Below are 21,319 nucleotides of genomic sequence, written 5' to 3'. Positions count from 1 at the left end.
GAAGAGGACGCACTGGCTTCAGCTGCCCACATCCGAGATGGCAGGGCTGGAGAAGAAATTTTCAAGGTAAGTATTTCTTCTAAAAGGTAAGTGCGACCCGGGACAGTTCAGAGGCTATCCATTGTGGAATGTACTAGCCCTGACTGTCCCGGGGGTATTTTTATCTAAATTTCACCCCCGAGGCCGGAACTCCACTTTAAGATGACACATAGCCAGACATTCCAAGTTTTTGGCATGCGGGCTGCGGCTGCCTGATACCTGGGCGTTATGCCGGCTGTCTGTGTCAGAGCTCAGCTGTCAGAACGGAGCCGATGCTTTCTGTGTAGTTTCAGCTCTGTTCTGTCACAGGCAGAGTGATGCAAATGCAGTCCACCTATGAGAGGAGACTGAGGAGAGCTACAGGAAGCATCGGCTCTGCACAGCTCCTCACACTCACTCTTGGCCTGCATTTCCCGCAAGCAGTACCCACAGCAGTACCAGCCAGCAGTACCCCAGCAGTACCAGCCAGCAGTACACACAGCAATACCAGCCAGCAGTACCAGCTAGCAGTAACCACAGCAGTACCCGCCAGCAGTATGTACCAGCCAACAGTACCCACCAGCAGTACCAGACAGCAAAGTCACATGTGCTAGGGGTGCAACTAGCCCCCAGCACATAATTGTAAGTATCCCAGCATGTGCAGTGTTTCTGACTCCTACAACCATGACTACTTCAAATCACTGAAGTGGTCATGGTGGTTAGAGTGTTTCTATAATATCTCTCAGAAGAAGTAAACCACTGTATACCGATTTCATTGCATTTGATCATCCTCTAGTTGTGTTAGGGGAGGGGCGCAGAGTGCCACCTACCTGAAATTAGTTTTTGCAGGTTGGGATGTCTGCATAGTAAAAAACTGTAGATGCTGGGATCAAGGGTGTCCCCGGGATGCTGGCATCGGTATTGTGGCGGAAAAAACTAAGGTACCTGGGACCAGAGGGGAAACCGCCGGCCGTGGCGGAGCCTGCGTGGAAGCAAATGACGCCAATACAGGAACTGGCATCAGCTGAGAGACAACGTGATGTGGTGGATGGGCAGTACCACGTTTCTTCTTCAGACAGGCTCAGGGGACATTGCACCCTTCATCCCTTTCCGCAAAGTGTACATTCATGCCAAGCTTTTTCAAATGTGAGCTGTCTTTAGTTAACCCATTATTATCATGACAGAGGATGGGGTAATCCATGACAGAGGAGGGGGGTAATCCTAGTCACAGCCTTATTTCAAATGGTTAATAAAAAAAATAAAAAATAAATATATATATATATATATATATATATATATATCTTTAAAATAAAAAAGATTTTGAGATTCATGAGAGAATTGTGATCTTTATTCTAAGCAAAAAAATTGTGATTCTCATTTTTGCCAGAGTCGTGTAGCTCTAGTACAATGGTGTTCAGGGATTGTCCAATCCTTCTCTAACCCTTCCTGTTGAGCTGAACTCTGCAAATTCTATTTGCATATTAAATTAAAGTCTTTCTGGTCTGCCCCTACACTGTACATAGACAATGGATGACACATATGAATTAAAGCTGAATTTTGGCACCATTTTTTAATATGTGTAGAAGTGTTATGATCCATTTATCTCCACAAATGTACCTTTTCGTTACTTCTGAAAACATAAAGAAAAAAAAAAAAAATAGATCTGATAGTTTTGTGTGTTAGTACTATTTCTACTGTACTTCTGCACCCCCACAGATTCCTGTCCTGCAGTTATAGTGAACTCCAGCACTGGTGTCAAATCTCCATCCCTGTGTATGGTTTGCTCATTCACAAAATTCAGAATCAGAGTTAAAGTTAGCATATAGTTACTGCAATACACAGAAGTTATATAATCAATTCTACAAATAGGGAATGGAAAAAGGTAATAGGATGCGCTAGCTCAGAAATCAGATTGCTGCACTTTGAAATCCCTGAATACCAGAAAAAAATTGTGTACTAGTGCGTTATCTATTGATAACATTTATATACAGTGTCTCTCTCTTTATGGAACAAAAGGGCGTTATCTATAAACGGTAAGATAAATAAAACGTTACATGAAATGTTTCTCTTTGTGACAATAAAAAATATATTTGTAAACAGTAACCCTAAGACCGCATCCACACTAGTCAGACTTGGACCGCGACTTGTCAGCCTGACAAGTCGCGGTCCGTCACGATCCCATTGTGCGGTACAGGAGCCGTTCTAATAGGAGCAACACAAGTCGCTTCGAATTAGAAAAAGGGTCCTGTACTACTTGGGGGCGACCTGGAGGTGACTTGCATAGACATTAATTTTATGAAGTCCATGCAAGTCGCGCCGAAGTCGCGTTGCACGCGACTTCACAGGTCGCCCCCTAAGTCGGAGCGACGTAGTGTGAACCGGCACTTAGTGAAATAAAAGTAACCAAATAAACACAAATTGACAGGATTTGCAATAGGCTCTAGCAATCCTTAGAGAAAAGTTCCACAAGTGAATTGTGAGAAAGAACTAGAGTCCAAAGCCTTTGAAACAAATTGGGTGTGCTTGTACAAATAACTGCTCCAAAGTGCTCAGTGAACCACCTCCGTGCTAATTAATAGATGATGGCCATTTAGTCACACTCTGCATCACACGCTGCATTTAGTGACACTCCACTAAACCAACTCGGTCCTTAACCACTTCTGGACCGGAAGATTTTCCCCCTTAATGACCAGGCCATTTTTAGTGATTCGGACAATTGCGTGGTCGTGCAAAGCTGTACTTAAATAAAATTGATGTCCTTCTTTTCCCACAAATAGAGCTTTCTTTTGGCCGTATTTGATCACCTGTACGATTTTTAATTTTTGCACTATAAACAAACAAAGATTTCTGAAAAAAACAAAAACAAACAATAGTTTCACTTTCTGCTATATAACATTCCAAAAAAAATTTAAAAATGTAAATTTTTTCCGGCATTTTAGTCCAAACACAGGAACCCCATCTAAAAAATAAAAGTTTAAAGAAAAACACACTTCAAGAGGGAACAGCCCCACTTAAACAGCAGCTTGCAAAATGTTGTGGCCAAGAGAAGCATCCGCAGATGTCAAAGTATCTACCTTATAGAATTTTGTGAAGGTATGCACCAAAGACCAAGTGGTCCAAGAAGCACTCAGCACCCAAGTAGAATGCACCATGACAGGGAAAGGTGGAACCTGACCTTTAAGGGAATAGGCCTAAGCCACCGTCTGTTTGATCCATCTGGAGATGATAGCCGAAGAAGCTGCCAGCCCTTTTCTTGGTCCGTCCGTAACCACAAAAAGCGATTCCGACCTCCAGAAGGACTCAGTAGCTGCCAGATATACCCGAATCGCACAAACAACATCCAAGGTATGCAAAGCAAATTCCTTGGTATGAGCCAGCTTGGAAGCCATTCAAGGAAGACAACACAATGTCCTCATTCAAATGGAAGTCAGAGACAACTTTGGGCAGGAATGATGGACATGGACAAAGAACCACTTTATCCCTATGGACCACTAAATAGGGACTGAGACAGGATAATGCCACAAATTCCGATACCCTGCGGGCAGAGGTAATAGCCACCAAGAATGTCAATCTTCTGGGACATTGTAGGCAAGGGAATCTCCCTAATATTCTCAAATGGAGGTTTCTGGAAAACCGAAAGTACTAAACCTAAATCCCATGGTCGGCAAAAGAGACTGTACAGGTGGAGCCACATGTCAAACCCCCTAAATGAAGATACGAACTAAAGAGTGTGTGGCTAGGGGTTGGTGAAAGAACATTGCCAGGGCAGACATCTGGCCCTTGATGGTACTCAAGGCCAACTCCTGATTAACGCCCTGTTGAAGAAAGGTTAAGATCCGAGCCACAGAAAAGGATCGAAGATGTATGCTTTCAACATACAATGATATATCTTGCTGGAAGACAACTTCCTTGCCTTCACCATAGTAAGGATCACTGATCCAGACAGACCTCTATCCCTCAGTACCTGGCTTTGAATAGCTAAGCAATTAAAACCAGCGACTGTAAAGTAGGATGGCAGATCTACCCGTGGAACAACTGGTCTTCTCTGAAAGGAAACCCCCAAGGGACGTTTATTGCCACCAGACTGATTGGAAGATCCACGTCCTTGATTCCTCGCAGGATTTGCAGAAGAAGCCTGAGCGAAGGATGATACTGGCCTTACCTGCTGCGTCTGCCAGAGGAACCCATGATCTCGCCATGAATCTTGGTATCCTCATGTGGAGCCGAACCTGCTAAAGAAGGGCTGTGCAAACAGAACTGTCTTGAAGGTGGATACCACCAGACTCAGAACCTGTATGCAAAATGGGAGAGAGAACTATCTGTGTGAAAGCAGCCGGTGAATCACAGCCTGTGGTTCCATGGCAAAATTAGAATCAGACCTAGATAAATCAATTTCCTGGACAGGGATAGGGGGAACCTTAGGTAGTTTGGACATTACCTGAACCTTTGCAGGAATTAAATCCGCAAAAGGAGACTCAGGACCTAAAAAACCTGAAAAGGACAAGCTTTGTCCTCCTTTCTGGGTACCCCCCAAAATAATAATTTTGTGGATCCCCTAGACGCTCATGAAGAAGGTCCACAAGGCTGGAAATGAGCAAAGATGTCCCCCCCCCACCCCAGACCTTCATGCTGAAGGGGACAGCACAGGAGCTGTATCCAATGCTGCATCACAAATAAACTGCAGCCCATGGACCAACTGGTCTGCTAAATCAACATAAGCAGGGGGGACCTGCTCACCCCCCAGGCCCTGGCGCAAAATCTTGGCCCATTCAGATAGGATCTGAGACAAAGACTGGCCGCAATGTCGAACCAGCCATAGTAAACATGCTGCATGCCACAGCCTCCGCTTTCCTGTCAGCCTGGTCTTTAAAGGATGGGGATTCCTCTACTGGGATTATGGTAGCTTTGTTCAACCTGGAAACAGGAGGGTCCACCACTGGTGGACTAGTCCACTTTTTTAAAAGAGACTCCTCATAAGCGTAACGTACAGCACAACGTTTGGGAACCACAAAAGGTAATTTTGGTTGTTCCTATTCCTTACAGGAAAACCTGTCAAAATAAGGCACATAAGAAAACACCTTTGGAGGTGACTTATGCTTACCAAATGACACAGCCACGTCCGTGGCTACATCAGCCGCATCCACCATTTTTAAAATTTCAGGCACTGCAGTGATAAGTGCTGCGACCATGGAGGAATCATCCTCACTATCGGATGGATCTGGGGTTGTGATATTAAGCCCCCCTGGACGGGCCGTGTCCATGGCAGCATCAGGCTCAGAATCAGATGATACCCAATAATAAGGGGAACTGGTGCCTAGGAGCTCTTTGGAAAAAATAGAGAGCTTTTTTTGAATATTAAGGATAGCCTATCAGAAATGCAGCCAATCAACTATAGCGATGCTATATATGCAATTTGTAAACAAATAAAATTAGCGCAATTTCTGTAGATTATTCCATGCTCTATCTAACTGATGCGGTATGAGTACTGAACTCCTAATAATTATAGCTGATTTTATAGGTTAAAAATTAGAAATAAATTTAATTAATCAATAATTAAAAGTGCTAGTGCATGAACAAATGTGCAAATAAATGTGCCAAACTAAAGTGCAAATGCTGTATGTCTCTCTCAATAGCAGCTGTGTTAATATGTGTTATATAGCTCTAGCCAATATATATTTATATTATACCCAGATAAATCTTCAATTTTAAATTATGCTAGTGCAATAAGTATTTTGTATATAGGAAAAGTGCCAGTGCAATTAAATATAATAAATGTGCAAATTATATCAATTATTGGAAACCACAATTAGTCAAAAAGAATGAATCAAAAAGTATATAAATTATAATGGTGACAAATCAATCAATATTGTGAGAAATAAGTCCATCAAACAAATCCATAAAAATCCTCCAGTGATAAAGTGCAGATTGCTGCTTGATCACAAATGACGTGAAGATCCTCTCACCCACAGTGCTATAATAGTTTGTCTAGATCAAACTCACCAGAAACTCTGCTGGTAAAATTATAAACCAGCAAGCAAGCATAAATTGTATAACATTTATTTAAACATAAGAATCTGCATAAATAAAATCCTCCACTGCCCCGGTCGCCGTAACAGTGTACCCGGAGCCTAGATGCAGTGTAGCAATGCGATGCGGTAATGTCTCAGCGTCCTACGCCACGCCCTACCGGTTTCGTCACCTGACGTCTTCACTGTTACGGCGACCGAGGCAGTGGAGGATTTTATATACGCAGATTCTTTGTGTCTGGTAGACACCGGCCCATGTGAGTGTGTTTAATCTTATGTTTAAAAAAATGAGTGTTATACAATTTTACATGAACGGCATTCCTTTTTATGTTTCTCCATACGGACCATCCTGAGCCCTGATCCATCCTGGTGTGATTATAAGGAGAAAAGGTGTCTGGCTGATTGCCGTTGGGGTTTATGCTTGCTTGCTGTTTTATAATTTTACCAGCAGAGCTTCTGGTGAGTTTGATCTAGACAAACTATTATAGCAAATGAATATGCCAAAAAGCAGCACATGCAATGACGGTGAAATTTGAACACTTAGGTATGAATAACATAAATACATAAACAATAAAGTACAATAGTGCCGAGTTAGATCATACGTAAGTGTATAAAGTGCAATAGTGCTGAATCAAAACAATATTAAATACAATGGAGCCAAAATAAGGTACTCAATATAAGTGCAAAGGTGCAAACAATATCAATGTCCACAGTGTAGCAATTCACACAATTATTTGAATTGATAGTCCCTTAATTAAGTGCAATAGTGCTCAATGATGTGCTGATGCCAAAGGTGCTATGGTGCTCCATACAGTGGAAGGTGCCTCGGGTCCCCCTAAGAGAATCCACTCACCAGAGCCAGTGGGTCAAATGAGCCTAAGAGCTGTTTGGACCTGCAGTTCTCCAATCAGGAAACTCTCTCCGGGGTCACTCAAAGAAGGAATAAACTAACATAGTGAAGCCCGTAAAAAGTTTATTAATTCAAATGGTTAAAAGTACTCACAAGCAGTAAAGAATATTGGGCATATAAACAATATAATATCCACTTGAACAGCGATCACAGCTCCTTCCGGGAACGCAGCCGGCGTGCGTTCCACGGAATCCAGGTATTGACGTCTAGTGGTAGCCGTTTGCCGGAAGTGCGTCAAACTATTATAGCACTATGGGTGAGAGGATCTTCACGTGTGAACACCATGAACACTTCGTTTGTGATCAAGCAGTACTCTGCACTTTATCACATCAATATTGATTGATTTGTCACCATTATAATTTATATACTTTTTGATATATTCTTTTTGACTAATTGTGGTTTCCAATAATTGATATAATTTGTACATTTATTATATTTAATTGCACTGGCACTTTTCCTATATACAAAATACTTATTGCACTAGCATAATTTAAAATTGAAGATTTATCTGGGTATACTATATATATATATTGGCTAGAGCTAAATAACACATATTAACACAGATGCTATTGAGAGAGACATACGGCATTTGCACTTTAGTTTGGCACATTTATTTGCACATTTGTACATTTATTTATAATTTTTAACATATAAAATCAGCTATAATTATTAGGAGTTCAGTACTCATATCGCATCAATTAGATAGAGCATGGGTTAATCTACGGAAATTGTGCTAATTTTATTTGTTTACAAATCAGAATCAGATGAGAAAGACTGAGCAGAGAGCAGGGGACGCTTCCTCCTGGGCCCTTACCCACATGCCACTTAAACCCGGGACACTAAGGACTGCAGGACCACCGTCAGTGCAACCATGGGAAGCTGGGATTCAGAGGGACTTGCTACCTCCATGAGGGGGTCAGTGGGGGACATGTGATCCTGAGGCTCCATAAGGAAAGGAAGACCTTGCAGTACAAAAAACGATCTTTTGGCACCACTAAAGGATCCCCCCAAGGCTCAGGGTACCTATCAACAGAGAGAGAGATAACAGGAACCCCCAAGGACTCACCCTACCGATCAGAGGAGTGCTGAGAATTTGGACCCAGCATCACCATGGGCGCCATCCCTGTTCATATGTCCTGGGCACAGGAAGAGGAAACTGAAAAAGAGGAAAAGGAGGAGCTTCGCCATCCCCACAAGGCTTCGGTCATCTCCAGCATCTCCTAGACTAAGGGAAAATGGACCCCGTGACATCATCGGGTTACACAAATATGTCTGCAACCGGAGACCAGCCAGACTAAAGGAAAATGGCTCCCATTACATCATCAGGCTACACAAACATGGCTGCCAACCGGAGACCAGCCAGACTATGAGAAAATGGCCGCCATCAGCTACAGCATGCTGCCAGGATCTTCCCTGTGCATGCTGCACCCTCTGGAAGGGGACCCCCTTCTGAAGGTAGGACACACGTTAGGGGAGACTCCACTGCACGCACTGCACTGGGACCTCCCCTACACTATACCCACTGCAAACAGTGGGGCATGCACCTAGGGGTCTCGCGGGCCAGCCTCTGTTCGTGAGGCTACTATTAATGTCGCATAATTGACAGAATCATTTAACTCTTTGTTAGTTCTTTGGAGGTAGGAAAAAATTTCATTGCCAAGTCAGTGTGGCTGAAGCCATCAAAAGTGACATCTTCATAGCAGGTGCCTGTAGGAAGCATGTTCATTGCTGACAAGTGAGAAGACTGGGGCAGTGAAATGTTCAGTGTAGTATACTGCATCAAGACCTCAGAATAAGTGACAGCTTAAGAGATGGGTGCTTAGAATTAAACACATCGCAAGGTTCCAATAAGGTATAAGATACCAATTTGTGAACAGCTTATTCTAATATGGTATAACTAACAAGAAACAATATTAACTTAAAGGACCAGGTAAGGCTAAAGAAAGAACTTAAAAAAAAATGATTTATAATAAATGGTATTTCTAATTTCAATGAGTTTTATGACAGATAAATGTGTAGGCAGGCCCTTATGGTCCTTACCTCAAATCGCTCTTGCTCCACCCGATGATGATCCTCTAGCTGTTGTTCCAGAAAGCAGAGGTTACGAAACTTGTCCACATAAATCTCATACTGCTTTTGCAGCTCTTCCTCGAGCTTCTCATACTCATCCATAAAGGCAGGCCTGTGTGGAAAGATACATCATGAAACTCAGAGGATTGGAGAACAAAGGGCTGTGTGACCATGTTCCAATGCTACCCAAGACACGGTGGGACTTAGAAAAAAATAAAAAAAAGGAGGGGGGATTTCTGATTATGTGATTACTGTGACTGCAGTCGGAAGCACAGATCGGGTTCAGATGTTCAAACAAGCTTATCCAAGCCAGCTGGAACAGATCAGAAGACAGAAGGTGAAAAAGCCGCACACTGGAACCCAACCACTATATAGAGAGGTAAAGATACAGATACAGCCTGAACTCCTCCTGACCATGTCCCTCTAGCATAGACAAGAGAAGTTTAGGCTGAAGCTGTATCTTTACACCTCCATATAGTGGCTGGGTTCCGGTTCACTGTGATTGGCTTTCACAGCAGTCACATGATTGGGAGTCTGTTTTACCAGGTTCTGATCATAACAAGAGACCTGAGAGCGGTCTATGACAGCTTGGGCACTGTGCGTTCCCAGCACAGAAACCTTGGTTGTCCATTGACACATATGTGCTCTGAGTGGGCATAAAAGCTCACACACTTTGCCAGTAAACATATGCGTTACATAGGTGGCAACAGGTTAAGTACTGAAGGAAGACAACGAGTATGACAGCTATGCTTTTTCTGCAGAACCGGTCAGTAGTGATAATAACCACCATGTTTTTCTTGCTATAGGTTTCCTTTAATCCAATCCACATTCCCACCAAGGACTCATATTATTACATAGAAATGTTGGAAGCAGATGGTACATTTCTTTTCAAAAGAAAATCCTCCTTTAGGGAAGCCTCGTTTACCTGACACTCTGTAGAGTCTGCAGTCTGGCCCGATTCCTCTCAAGTTCCTTCCTGCGCTTCTCAATTTTAGCCTCTAGGTTCTCTTCATCTGATGTGCCATTAGTCAGAAGGTCTCTCATTTTCTGACACTGCTCCTGAAACAAGTAAGGATAGCCCAGGGTGAAGACTTAAAGCGGAGCTCATGTCATTTTTTTTTTTTTTTAAATCATCCCTGTAATAGTCGCAGTTTATCTAATGTAATCTGGCACATGCTGTACATTTAATCTTTTTGTTATTTAGTTGCTAAATTTACTTACTTTACTTACTTCATTGTGGGCATCTGAAGCCCGCTAGGAGTTTCTTTCATGATACGGTGCAGCTGGCTACCCAGCATGCACCTCCCGATCTCATGCCTGTGCACTATGTACAAAGTGCGGCGTACTTGTTGCAATGCAGGTTGCCATAACAATGGCGGCATCGGAGGAAGTACCAACCCCGTTGTTATGGCAACCTGTCAATCAATATAGAAAATCTGGAGGAAAGCTAGCATACCAAGCTGCTCCTGGGACTATTGACACTTTGTATCCCAGGAACTAAATGGGCAGCAGGATAGGATGCACTTAATTGCGGCGAGGTACAACGGAAATGGAGCTTTATATTTATCTTACAGGTAATATGCTTTGGGAAAAACATTCCAAACATTCATTGTAATATGATTAGCAATGCCGGGGGCCAAAAATCAAAAATAGGGTGGAAATCTGCTTTAAAGTGGTTGTAAACACTTACCTACACCCAGTAAAGTGACTAGTCTCATATGATACATGGAAGTGAAACAAATCCCCCTACATGTGTTGTACCCGTTTATCTGTAGCCATTTTTACTGTACATTTTTAATGAAAAGGTTTTTTTCACAGACTCACAAAGCTGAGGACAGTGAGCTGCAGTTACACATTGTACAAGAGCTCTGAGAGCGGATTGGAGGGAAGGGACACACCCCTCTTCACTCAGCACACAGGAACAGAGCTGAGGCTATCAATCACTGGCTGTGTGTTGGAGATCCCTCCCCTGTCACTGTCACCTTTTTAGCTGTTGGTGTCAAGAACAAAGTCTGAAATGACTCATGCAGATAACAGAGGAAAAAAATTGCAGAGAGAAATACAGTGGAACGAGGCAAGTAAACACTTTAGAAAGAAAGTGCTTTATTCAGATTTTATGTCTGAGAATTACAACTACTAGAAAGTGGTATCAAACCCAAAACCAAAACTGTAATATATGGAAGCTTACCAATCATTAGAAGGGGTGGCTGTATTAGTTTACTTTTTAGGCTTTTCCCCCATTTTTACCTGGTAATCTGGCCAGCAAAACACACCACCTCTATTTTACAGACAACATTCTGGATGAAGGCGCACAGAGGGCAGATTTTGACAGAAGCTTTTGTCATTTGGGGGGGGGGGGGGGTCGGTGTTAGAAGTACTAGCAGATTTAAATCTGGGGGATCCCGATTCAGTGACCAGCCTGACGTTACCATCAGACATCCACTCTGAGGTGAGGCCTTTTTCCTTGGGGCAGCAGTTAATCCCCATGTTACATGGCGGCTTGCATGCCTTGAAATGCCATTTGGCATTTTATACTCCTTATCCCTCTTCTGTTTGTAGGCCCATTTCCCCATTGGTTTACAGCAGCAGCTCTGTTTGAAAATTACATGTAGGGGACATCTTTAGTTGGATGCCTGCCCGTTGTGTTAAGGTGGGTAATACGATTCCATATGGGACTGTTAACATTCTTTCAGCAGTTTTAGACTTATAATAATGATTCATATACTATATAATTCCATCAATATATATGTAAACCAATATGCGTGAATACAAATAATAACATAGATCACACAATAAAGTACAATGTGCAATAAACAAAATATGTGCTCAGTACATATATAGATGGTAATAATACCATGTGACAATGGAAAGTGCAATATGCAAACAAATGAATAAATGTAAAAAATTAAAGTAGTGTAAAAGTCCACACTTCAAAGCTGTGAGTATAAGGCTGAGTTCTCACTGGCATTAAAAGCAGGCGTTTGAGAGGTGTTAAAAACGTCCCTCAAACGCCTATGCACAAGATACAATAGACCGCACACAGTGCTGTTCACACTATCAAAGCATGATGTGTTAGCGTCACTTGAAAATTAAAGCCTCATGTCGAGTCAGGAGGTGTTTGAAGCTTTTCAACGCCTCCCATTCAAGTCTATGGTAACGGTTCACAAATGCTCTGGCAAGCAGTTGCAGAGCAGTTGTGGGGCGTTAAGATTAGCCTATTAACTGTAATGGAATATGTTTGTGGAGCAGTTTTAACGCTCCTTAATGCTCATCAAATGCTTCAGAACTGCCCATAGGGCGTTTGAGAAGCATTTTTAACTCCTCATTAAGGCTTGTAAAACGCCTGTCTAACATCCATACTAAAGCTCATTAAAGCCAGTCTAATGCCCATACTAACGCTATAGGAGCATTTGTTAAGCATCAGAAATTTAGTCAAGTGTGAACAAGCCCTAAAACTGCCACAGTATATCAAGACAGTCCCAAATGTAAAAAGTTGAGAATAAAGTCCATTTCAATTGGAGTAATAGACTATCCAATGTCCAATTAAGAAGTCACCAAAACACGTGCATCCACAACCCAGGAGGGAGAGTAAACACGCTTACCAGAACATGTGGACTCACTGCCAGCTGCAATCAATCATGCATGGATATGGAAAAACCAGGACAATGGTCGAGATAGTAGCCTCTGAAGAGCTGTCACCATCACTATCCACCACATCTGGTCCCTCTAACAGATCATAAACTCCAATGGCAAAGGAACCGTATCCTCCTCGTTCACTCCTGCCAGTCTGCTGTTGTTTCTGTCAGTCTCAGTCTTCGGTCAGAGGGGAGAAAGGGGAATCCCACATCGTGTAACGCCTTTTATTAAAAGGAAATACTAAAAACTGCACTCACTTAGTATTTCCTTTTAGTAAAAGGTGTTACATGATGTGGGATTTTCCATTCTCTCCTTCCTGAGTGTGTATGAAGAGGCGGAGCCTCTGCTGGAACAGCAGTCGGAGGAGGAAGCAGAGTCTAGGAGGGAGACTGACAGTGGCAGTTGAGTCCACATGTTCTGGTAAGCGTGTTTACTCTCCCTCCTGGGTTGTGGATGCACATGTTTTGGTGACTCCTTATTTGGACATTGGATATTCTATTACTCCATTTGAAGTGGACTTCTCAACTTTTTACATTTGGGACAGTCTTGATACACAGTGGCAGTTTTATACTCACAGCTTTGAAGTGTTGACTTTTACACTATTGAATTTTTTACACCTATTCTTTCATTTGCATATTGCACTTTCCATTGTCCCATGGTATTATTACCGTCTATATTATGTATTAAGCACATATTTTGTTTACTGCACATTGCGCTTTATTGAGTTATATATTTAATTATTTGTATTCATACATATTGGTTTACATATCTATTATGCTTCATATTTAGAGCTGCACTTTTTACATTTCTTTTGATTGTTACACAATATTTTGTTGAATTGTAGTGCTAGCAGCTGTTTTTTTGTTATGACATTAGTACAGTCATTTTTACATAGTTTTTCATCATCAATATATATGTCCTTTCCTTTATAGGTGTTACTCCAAAACCCTGGGGGTAAACGCTCTTCATTGTGGACTCTATAGCTGTTCCACTTCCTACTTTCTCTTGCAATATATAGAAGGGTACCACTCTTGACAGTCTATCCCTCTCAGCATTTTTGGGCTCATATGACTACCTGAAAAAGGGGTGGGAAAAGGGGAAGTGAAAAAATCCCGGGGAAGAGATTCACCGCCCAAAATCAAGACAGACGGTAATATGACACCATAAATAGGATACCTTACGGTAGTGTAACCGGTGAGCCAAGCAACTTGGGCAATATACTGGAAAACAACACAAAAGAAGTTGCAAATATTGGCTCGAACACAGGTATTAACCCCCTGATTTAAGGGCACTGAATACCACCTTTATACTACTGGTTTACAATTTTTTTTCCTGGATGGTTTCTACTGTTACTCCAGGACCTGCTGTTTGGCTATACCCTTACATCTTTGGGGTAATATATCTAGATATGCTACAATATTACATGGCTGCCTTTTACCTACCTAGGTCTCAATGAATAAATGTAACATACATCCCTCTCGCTATAGAGCGTTGTGGCTTGAATAATTTATTATACACCTTCACGTGTGGTTGGTTCTGTCTAAAAAGTAGTGGGAATCCTTTATTGGGTTCCCCCTCCCCTGGGATGACCCCTGTGCTCGCACCCATGATCTACCATCCTCCATACATCTACAGTTAAATTTGATCAGGCAAGCATAATTTAATTTATCCTATTGCTTTGTGAATGGAATGCACAGAGATATAGAAAGAAATGAAATGAATTAATACATTGTGTAATTTATATATAATAATTATGTAATATTTTTAAATGCTTGTTTTAATAACAGCACCCACCCAAATCAGTCCTATGGAAACAAGTTAATCTTGCGAAACTGCACGAGTATGGAGAAACTCTGGGCCTGAATCTCGATATTCATGTTGACATCAGATATATTATTTCTACTGATGGACTTTTTTGCATCAAAAATACGGCTCGGTTTGTTACCTCTATGCTCAGGATTGCGTGTTTGTTGACCTACTGAATGTAGAGGGTTTTATCATGGTTTTATATGAATATTTTTCTTTTAATCATATTTGTAATAAAATTTTGATATATTTTTTAGAAACTGCTTCATCTTGTGCCTACAAAGTCTGCCATGTCCTGTGAGAAAATAGGGTTCTACTTTCGCTTTCCTTTTTAACAGATTTAAATACACTAATAAATTGAAGCTAAAATGACAGCTAGCACTTTATAATGAGTTATAGCTAACCATTTTATCCTTTTGGAATAAAGGTTTTACATAAATAGATAAAAGCTGGACCATTTTAAGCACCCCTGTCAGTGTTACATGGTGTGTCTCATTCCTGTAACTACAAGATAGCTTTTCTGTTGAAAAACAACAAACTTACTTGCACAATCAGCAGATAAGAATAAAAGAAAGCAAGTCTAAAAAATGGAAGCTAACGCAGCTATCACATCTAAGAATTAGTAAGCTGCAATATAATAAAAGTTTGCTTTTAGGTTTAATACTGCTTTAAGCTAGGTAAACACGTAGAATTTCACTCATACATTCAAGTGGAAATGGTTTATCAGGGCATTCTTGCCGTTAGTAAGTCAATTTCATTAAAAAGTCCTCATCAATTTGTCTACACTTGCTTTTTTGAATGGAATCATATGCAGATCAAACAGGTCCCATTATAATTTGTACAATTTTTCCCAAAAAAATTCCATCCCACCCATTCAAATTTTGCTAATTCTTTAACAAAACTCTACTTTTGTGTACCCACCATTACTAAAGGCGAGAGGGGGGGGGGGGGGGGGGTCAAAGCTCTGTGAAGCCAAAACTAAACATTTTATAGTGCTTCTCCAAGAAAGACATTCATTTCTTTGTACACACACACACATAATAAAGGGGGGCTGTTCACTGATGTACAGCCCTCAGCTCCACCAACATCTGCATGAAACTTAGGCATCTGCCTAAAATTAGCATTGATATAAAAGTTAGGGTGGTGCCACTGATATATAAGATGTTCAAAAGCTTGTGAACACCCGATCATCACACCTATATGATCTTTATGGACATGCCAATACAAACATTTGCATAATAAGGCCTCGCCTCCCCTTCTTTGCAGCTATGGTGGCTTTCCAAAAGATTTTGAAAATTTTGTTCCATTTTCCCTCCTCATGTGATGATCACATGACCAAAAAACTAAACAGGACTAGGCTTTTGGTCATGCAACCAGCACAGGGGGAGCCTAGAGAAACACTTGCTCAGGGAAAGATCTAGAAGAGGTTTCCAGCATTCTTATCCCTGTTCATTTATCCAGTTCAGCAAGATTATTACACAGCTGAAAAGTACCATTTGAGTATAGGTCTAATTTAGGTCCCTGAAAGCTCTTTTTTTTTCACTGTCTTCATTTATATCCTGTGACTGTTCATCCTATTGTGTAGACATGTATGCGAGGGGCCCAGTCAAAGGTATAAACACGTTGGTTAACAATATTTTCAGAGTCTCTCTAATGGCCATGAGCATGTTCATTTTCTATTAATCTGTGCATTTACAATGTTAGTCCTTTCTCTAGTTCTAACACAGTAGTTGTAAAGTGGGCATTCATGACAGATGTCAGTACAGCATAAAGGGAAGATGTCATGCTTGACTTCTCTGGATAAAGAGAGAGGAGCGGAGACCGCTTTTAGCTGAATTGCTGTATAGTGCAGATTTGCTCCTACTGTTGCACAGCAAAGTGAAAAATTGCCATGAACAAAGCGCCAAGTCAACCTGAAGGCAGAATTTAAATAAAACATAGCTTTAATTTAGCGCTATAAAAATAATTTATTATAGGGGGAAAATATATACTGTCACCACAGAGTTCAATAGAAATTTCTGTGTGTTTCACAGCTGAGATGTATCAGACATGCAGCCCACTTATGGCATTATAGAAGTCTAAAGATACACTGCTACATTACTGTATTACTGTCTTATGTCCTATTAAATATGGTCAGTATCATTTACAGAATAAGAGAACATTACATTTCATACCTCATTTTAATATATTTAGCTAAGTCAAGAAAGTGTGCAAATAAAAGAGTTCACAATTTTTTCCTACTTCTGCTGTCATTTAAGAGATCTACTGGGACAGGGGTCTCCAAACTGAAGCCTGAATCAGCATGAATCACTTCTGACAAGTTTTCCTGACACCAAGAGAAAAATGGTGACAGGGGAGGGACCTCCAGCAGATTGACAGCCTCATCTCTGTTTCTGTGAGTAGTGTGAAGGGGGTGTGTCCCTTACCTCCAATCATCTCTCAGACCTCTCCTTTACTGAGCTCTGCAGTGTGTAACTTCAGCTCCCCGCCCTCTTTTTTTTGAACTCTCAAACACGCTTGTACATTTAACACTTTGAACTGATGTCAAAAAGAGAAGATTGCAGATCAGGGGCATATATAAGGGGGAACAGGGGGTCGAAACACCCCCCAGAGCTTCGATCCACAGTGCTTCTGCTAGGCTAGTGTAGTCTTTCAGTTGCGGGAGTCGCACATCCACACAAGCAGCCTATCTCATCCATACTCTGATAGGACAGTGGAGGGAGAGCATTTTTCCCCATCTGTCCCACAGTCATGTTCCAGGAGGACAGCTCCAGTGTCCCCTCATTTCCCTTGTGTCATTAGCACGCTGAGTGTACAGTAGGCAAGACAAGCAAGTCCCTGCCTAGAGGGAGAGAGAGCAGCACGGGAGCCTGTGGCCTGGTAAGTGATCAACAATCGGGTGGGGGCTGGGATTAAGTGACAAAAAAATGTAACCCCCCCATGACCACCAATGCGGGGGGGGGGGTTGATTAACTTTCACTTTATGACCACAAATGCAAAAGGGGGGGTGGGGTGGGTTAAATGTCACTGCCATTACCACCAATAGAAGATGGGGATGGGGGGGTTAACTTTCACTGCCATTGCCCCCCGCCCCCACATTGGTGGTAATTGCAGTGACATTTAATGCACCCCCCCTCTTGCATTGGTGGTCATACAGTGATCGTGAACCCACCTCCTCCCTGCATTGGTGGTCATGGGGGGAGGGTTAATAGTACTCACACTAGTGTTGGGGGTTATTATTGCATCCACTGACACCAATTTTGAGAGTTATTAATGCGTTCACTTGCACCAATGTTGGAGGTTATTATTGCATCCATTGACACCAATACTGTGAGTTATTATTGCATTCATTGACACTAGTGCTGGGGGTTAATAATGTGTTCACGGACACCAATGCTGGGGGTTAATATTGCATTCACTGGCACCAATAGCTCTACTGACTCAAGTGCTAGGAGTTATCATTGCATCCACTGACACCAATGCAGGGGGTTATTTTTCTGGCACCAATTTTGAGGGCTATTAATGTGTTCACTTGCACCAATGTTGGGGGTTTTCATAGAGGAGTGGAAGAGGACTCCAGTGGCAACCTGTGAAGCTCTAGGGAACTCCATGCCCAAGAGGGTTAAAGGCAGTGCTGGAAAATATTGGTGACCATACAAATTATTGACACTTTGGGCCCAATTTTGACTTGGGGGTGTACTCACTTTTGTTGCCAGCGGTTTAGACATTAATGGCTGTGTGCCGAGTTATTTTGAGGGGACAGCAAATTTACACTGTTATACAAGCTGTACACTCACTACTTTACAATGTAGCAAAGTGTCGTTTCTTCAGTGTTATCACATGAAAAGATATAATAAAATATTTACAAAAATGTGAGGGGTGTACTCACTTTTGTGTGATACTGTAAGTATTCACAACCTTTGCCATGACACTCAAAATTGAGCTCAAGTGCATCCTGTTTCCACTGATCATCCTTGAGCGGTTTCTACAAGTTTATTGGAGTCCACCTGTGGTAAATTCAGTTGATTGGACATGATTTGGAAAGTGCATGTCAGAGCACAAACCAAGCCATGAAGTCCAAGGAATTGTCTGTAGACCTCCAAGACAGAATTGCATCAGGGCACAGATCTGGCAAAGGGTACAGAAAAGTTTGGGCAGCATTGAAGGTCTCAATGAGCACAGAGGCCTCCATCATCCACAAATGGAAGAAGTTTGCAACCACCAGGACTCTTCCCAGTGTGGGCCGCCCGGCCAAACTTAGCGATCGGGGGAGAAGGGCCTTCGTCAGGGAAGTGACCAAGAACCCAATGGTCACTCAGACAGAGCTCCAACGTTTCTCTGTGGAGAGAGGAGAACCTTCCAGAAGAACAACCATCTTTGCAGCACTCCGCCAATCAGGCCTGTATGGTAGAGTGGCCAGACTGAAGCCACTGCTCAGTTCGACCCCTCACATGACTGGCTGGCCAATATCCAAGGGTATTCGGTGTACCGGAAGGACAGGGTAGGAAAAAGAGGGGGAGGGGTATGTCTCTATGTCAAGAACAATATAAAGGTGATAGAAAGGAGTGACATTACGGAAGGGATGAGTATGGAGTTAGAATCTGTGTGGGTTGAACTCCATAGGGAAGGAGAAAAGGGGAAAGTAATTGTGGGGGTTTGCTATAGGCCACCTAACCAAGGGGAGGAGGTAGAGCTGGAATCCTTAGCACTAATGAGTAAAGTGGCAAAATTGGGATCAGTCATCATATTGGGGGACTTCAATTATCCCGACATTGACTGGGATGAGGGGACTGCACACTCACAGAAGGCCCGCCTATTCACAGAAACATTACTGGATAATTACATGTCACAGTTGGTGGATTCTCCGACTAGAGAAAATGCAGTCCTGGATCTATTGATCACTAATGACCCAGACATAATCTCGGAGGTAGTAGTCCAGGACAACCTGGGCTCTAGCGATCACAGGATGATCACATTTAGTATAAATAACAATATAACAAGGCAAGTGGGGAACATAAGAACCCTAAACTTCAGAAGGGCAAACTTTCCAAAATTGTACTCATTGATGGAAAGGGTAAACTGGGACCAAACCCTGGGATCCCTGACCACAGAGGAAAAATGGGAATGCTTTAGGAACATATTAGGCAAAGGCATCTTGCAGTGCATTCCTATGGGAAATAAATTTAGAAGAGACAAAGCCAAACCGGGCTGGCTAAACCGTAGCGTTAAAAAACTTATTAGGGGAAAAAAATTGGCCTTCAAGAAATATAAATCAGAGGGCACTGTATTGGCTTTCGAGCAATACAAGGAGGCAAATAAGAAAAGTAAACACGAAATCAAAATGGCTAAAATCAACTTTGAGAGACAAATAGCGGAGGATAGCAAAAAAACCCAAAGAAATTCTTTAAATATATCAACAGCAAAAAAACTAGGGCAGAGCATATTGCACACATAATTAGCGATGATGGGGGGATGGTTACAGAGGACACTGAAAAAGCAACCGTGCTGAATGCTTTTTTCTCGTCAGTCTTTACACAGGAAACGGAGGGGTACACTGACCATGACTGTATGGTTAGTAGTAATACACAGGACTTGCCACTATGGCTAACAGAGGGTGAAATCAGGGAAAGGCTGGATAAACTTAACACAAACAAATCACCAGGCCCGGATGGCGTACATCCGAGAGTACTCAAGGAACTCAGTAAGGTTATATCCAGACCACTGTTCCTGATCTTTGCTGACAGTATTAGGACAGGAGATGTACCAGGTGACTAGAGGAAAGCTAACGTGATTCCGATATTCAAAAAGGGCCAGAGGCATATACCGGGAAATTATAGGCCTGTCAGTTTGACATCAATAGTATGTAAACTTCTGGAGGGGATGATAAGGGACTATATCATAGAGTTTGCTAAAGACAACAACATCATCAGCAGTAATCAGCACGGGTTTACAAATGGGCGTTCTTGACAAACCAATCTCTTAGCATTCTATGAGGAGGTAAGCTGTGAGCTAGATAGGGGGAGACCAGTGGATGTGGTGTACTTGGATTTCGCTAAGGCGTTTGATACAGTTCCTCACAAGCGCTTAATTTATAAAATAAGGTCTGCAGGTATCGACAGCAGAGTTTGCTCTTGGATACGGAATTGGCTTAAAGGGCGTGTCCAAAGGGTGGTAATAAATAGCGCATACTCAGACTGGTCTGAGGTTGTAAGCGGGGTGCCCCAGGGCTCAGTCCTGGGACCAACCTTGTTCAATTTATTCATAAACAGCATTGAGGACGGGATCAGTAGTGCGTTATCAGTTTTTGCAGATGACACAAAATTGGCCAGGGCAATAACTGCACAGCATGAAGCAGAGTGGGCAACGACATGGCAAATGAGGTTTTAACGTGGAGAAGTGTAAGGTTTTGCACTTGGGGACTAAAAACATAAAAACACAATACACGTTAGGAGGGGAACCCTTGGGGGAATCAAAAATGGAGAAGGATCTGGGAGTCTTGGTTGATGATAGATTAGGCAACAGCATGCAATGTCAAGCGGCAGCTGCCAAAGCCAGCAGAATATTAGCATGCATAAAGAAAGGGATGTATTCCAGAGATAAGACTATAATCCTTCCACTTTATAAAACTCTGGTCCGACCACATCTGGAGTATTCTGTCCAGTTCTGGTCGCCAGTCCTCAGGAGGGATGTGTTGGAGCTGGAGAGAGTCCAGAGAAGGGCAACTAAACTAATTAGGGGATTGGAGGACCTTGACTATGAAGAGCGTCTACAATCGCTCGATTTATTCTCCCTGGAGAAGAGACGTCTGAGGGGGGACATGATAGCAATTTATAAATATCTTAATGGGGATCCC

At 42.2% G+C, this 21,319-nt stretch overlaps 1 protein-coding gene across 1 annotated transcript in view; it reads right to left on the bottom strand.

Moving 5' to 3' along the window:
- CLUAP1 (clusterin associated protein 1) overlaps window positions 1–21,319 on the bottom strand; it is a 223,910-nt gene that overhangs the window by 79,922 nt on the left and 122,669 nt on the right. The window contains exons 7-8 of the mRNA XM_082261862.1: window positions 9,950–10,083; window positions 8,995–9,136 (exon numbers count right to left, since the gene is read on the bottom strand). Coding sequence (XP_082117988.1) covers window positions 8,995–9,136; window positions 9,950–10,083 — 276 coding nt within the window. The remainder of the gene's footprint in view (window positions 1–8,994; window positions 9,137–9,949; window positions 10,084–21,319) is intronic.

Source organism: Pelophylax lessonae, assembly GCF_965119305.1.
Source record: "Pelophylax lessonae genome assembly, chromosome: 6".
NCBI classification, from domain to species: domain Eukaryota; kingdom Metazoa; phylum Chordata; class Amphibia; order Anura; family Ranidae; genus Pelophylax; species Pelophylax lessonae.
Note: the sequence above shows the minus strand (reverse complement) of the source record. Positions and strands in the feature narration are given on the sequence as shown.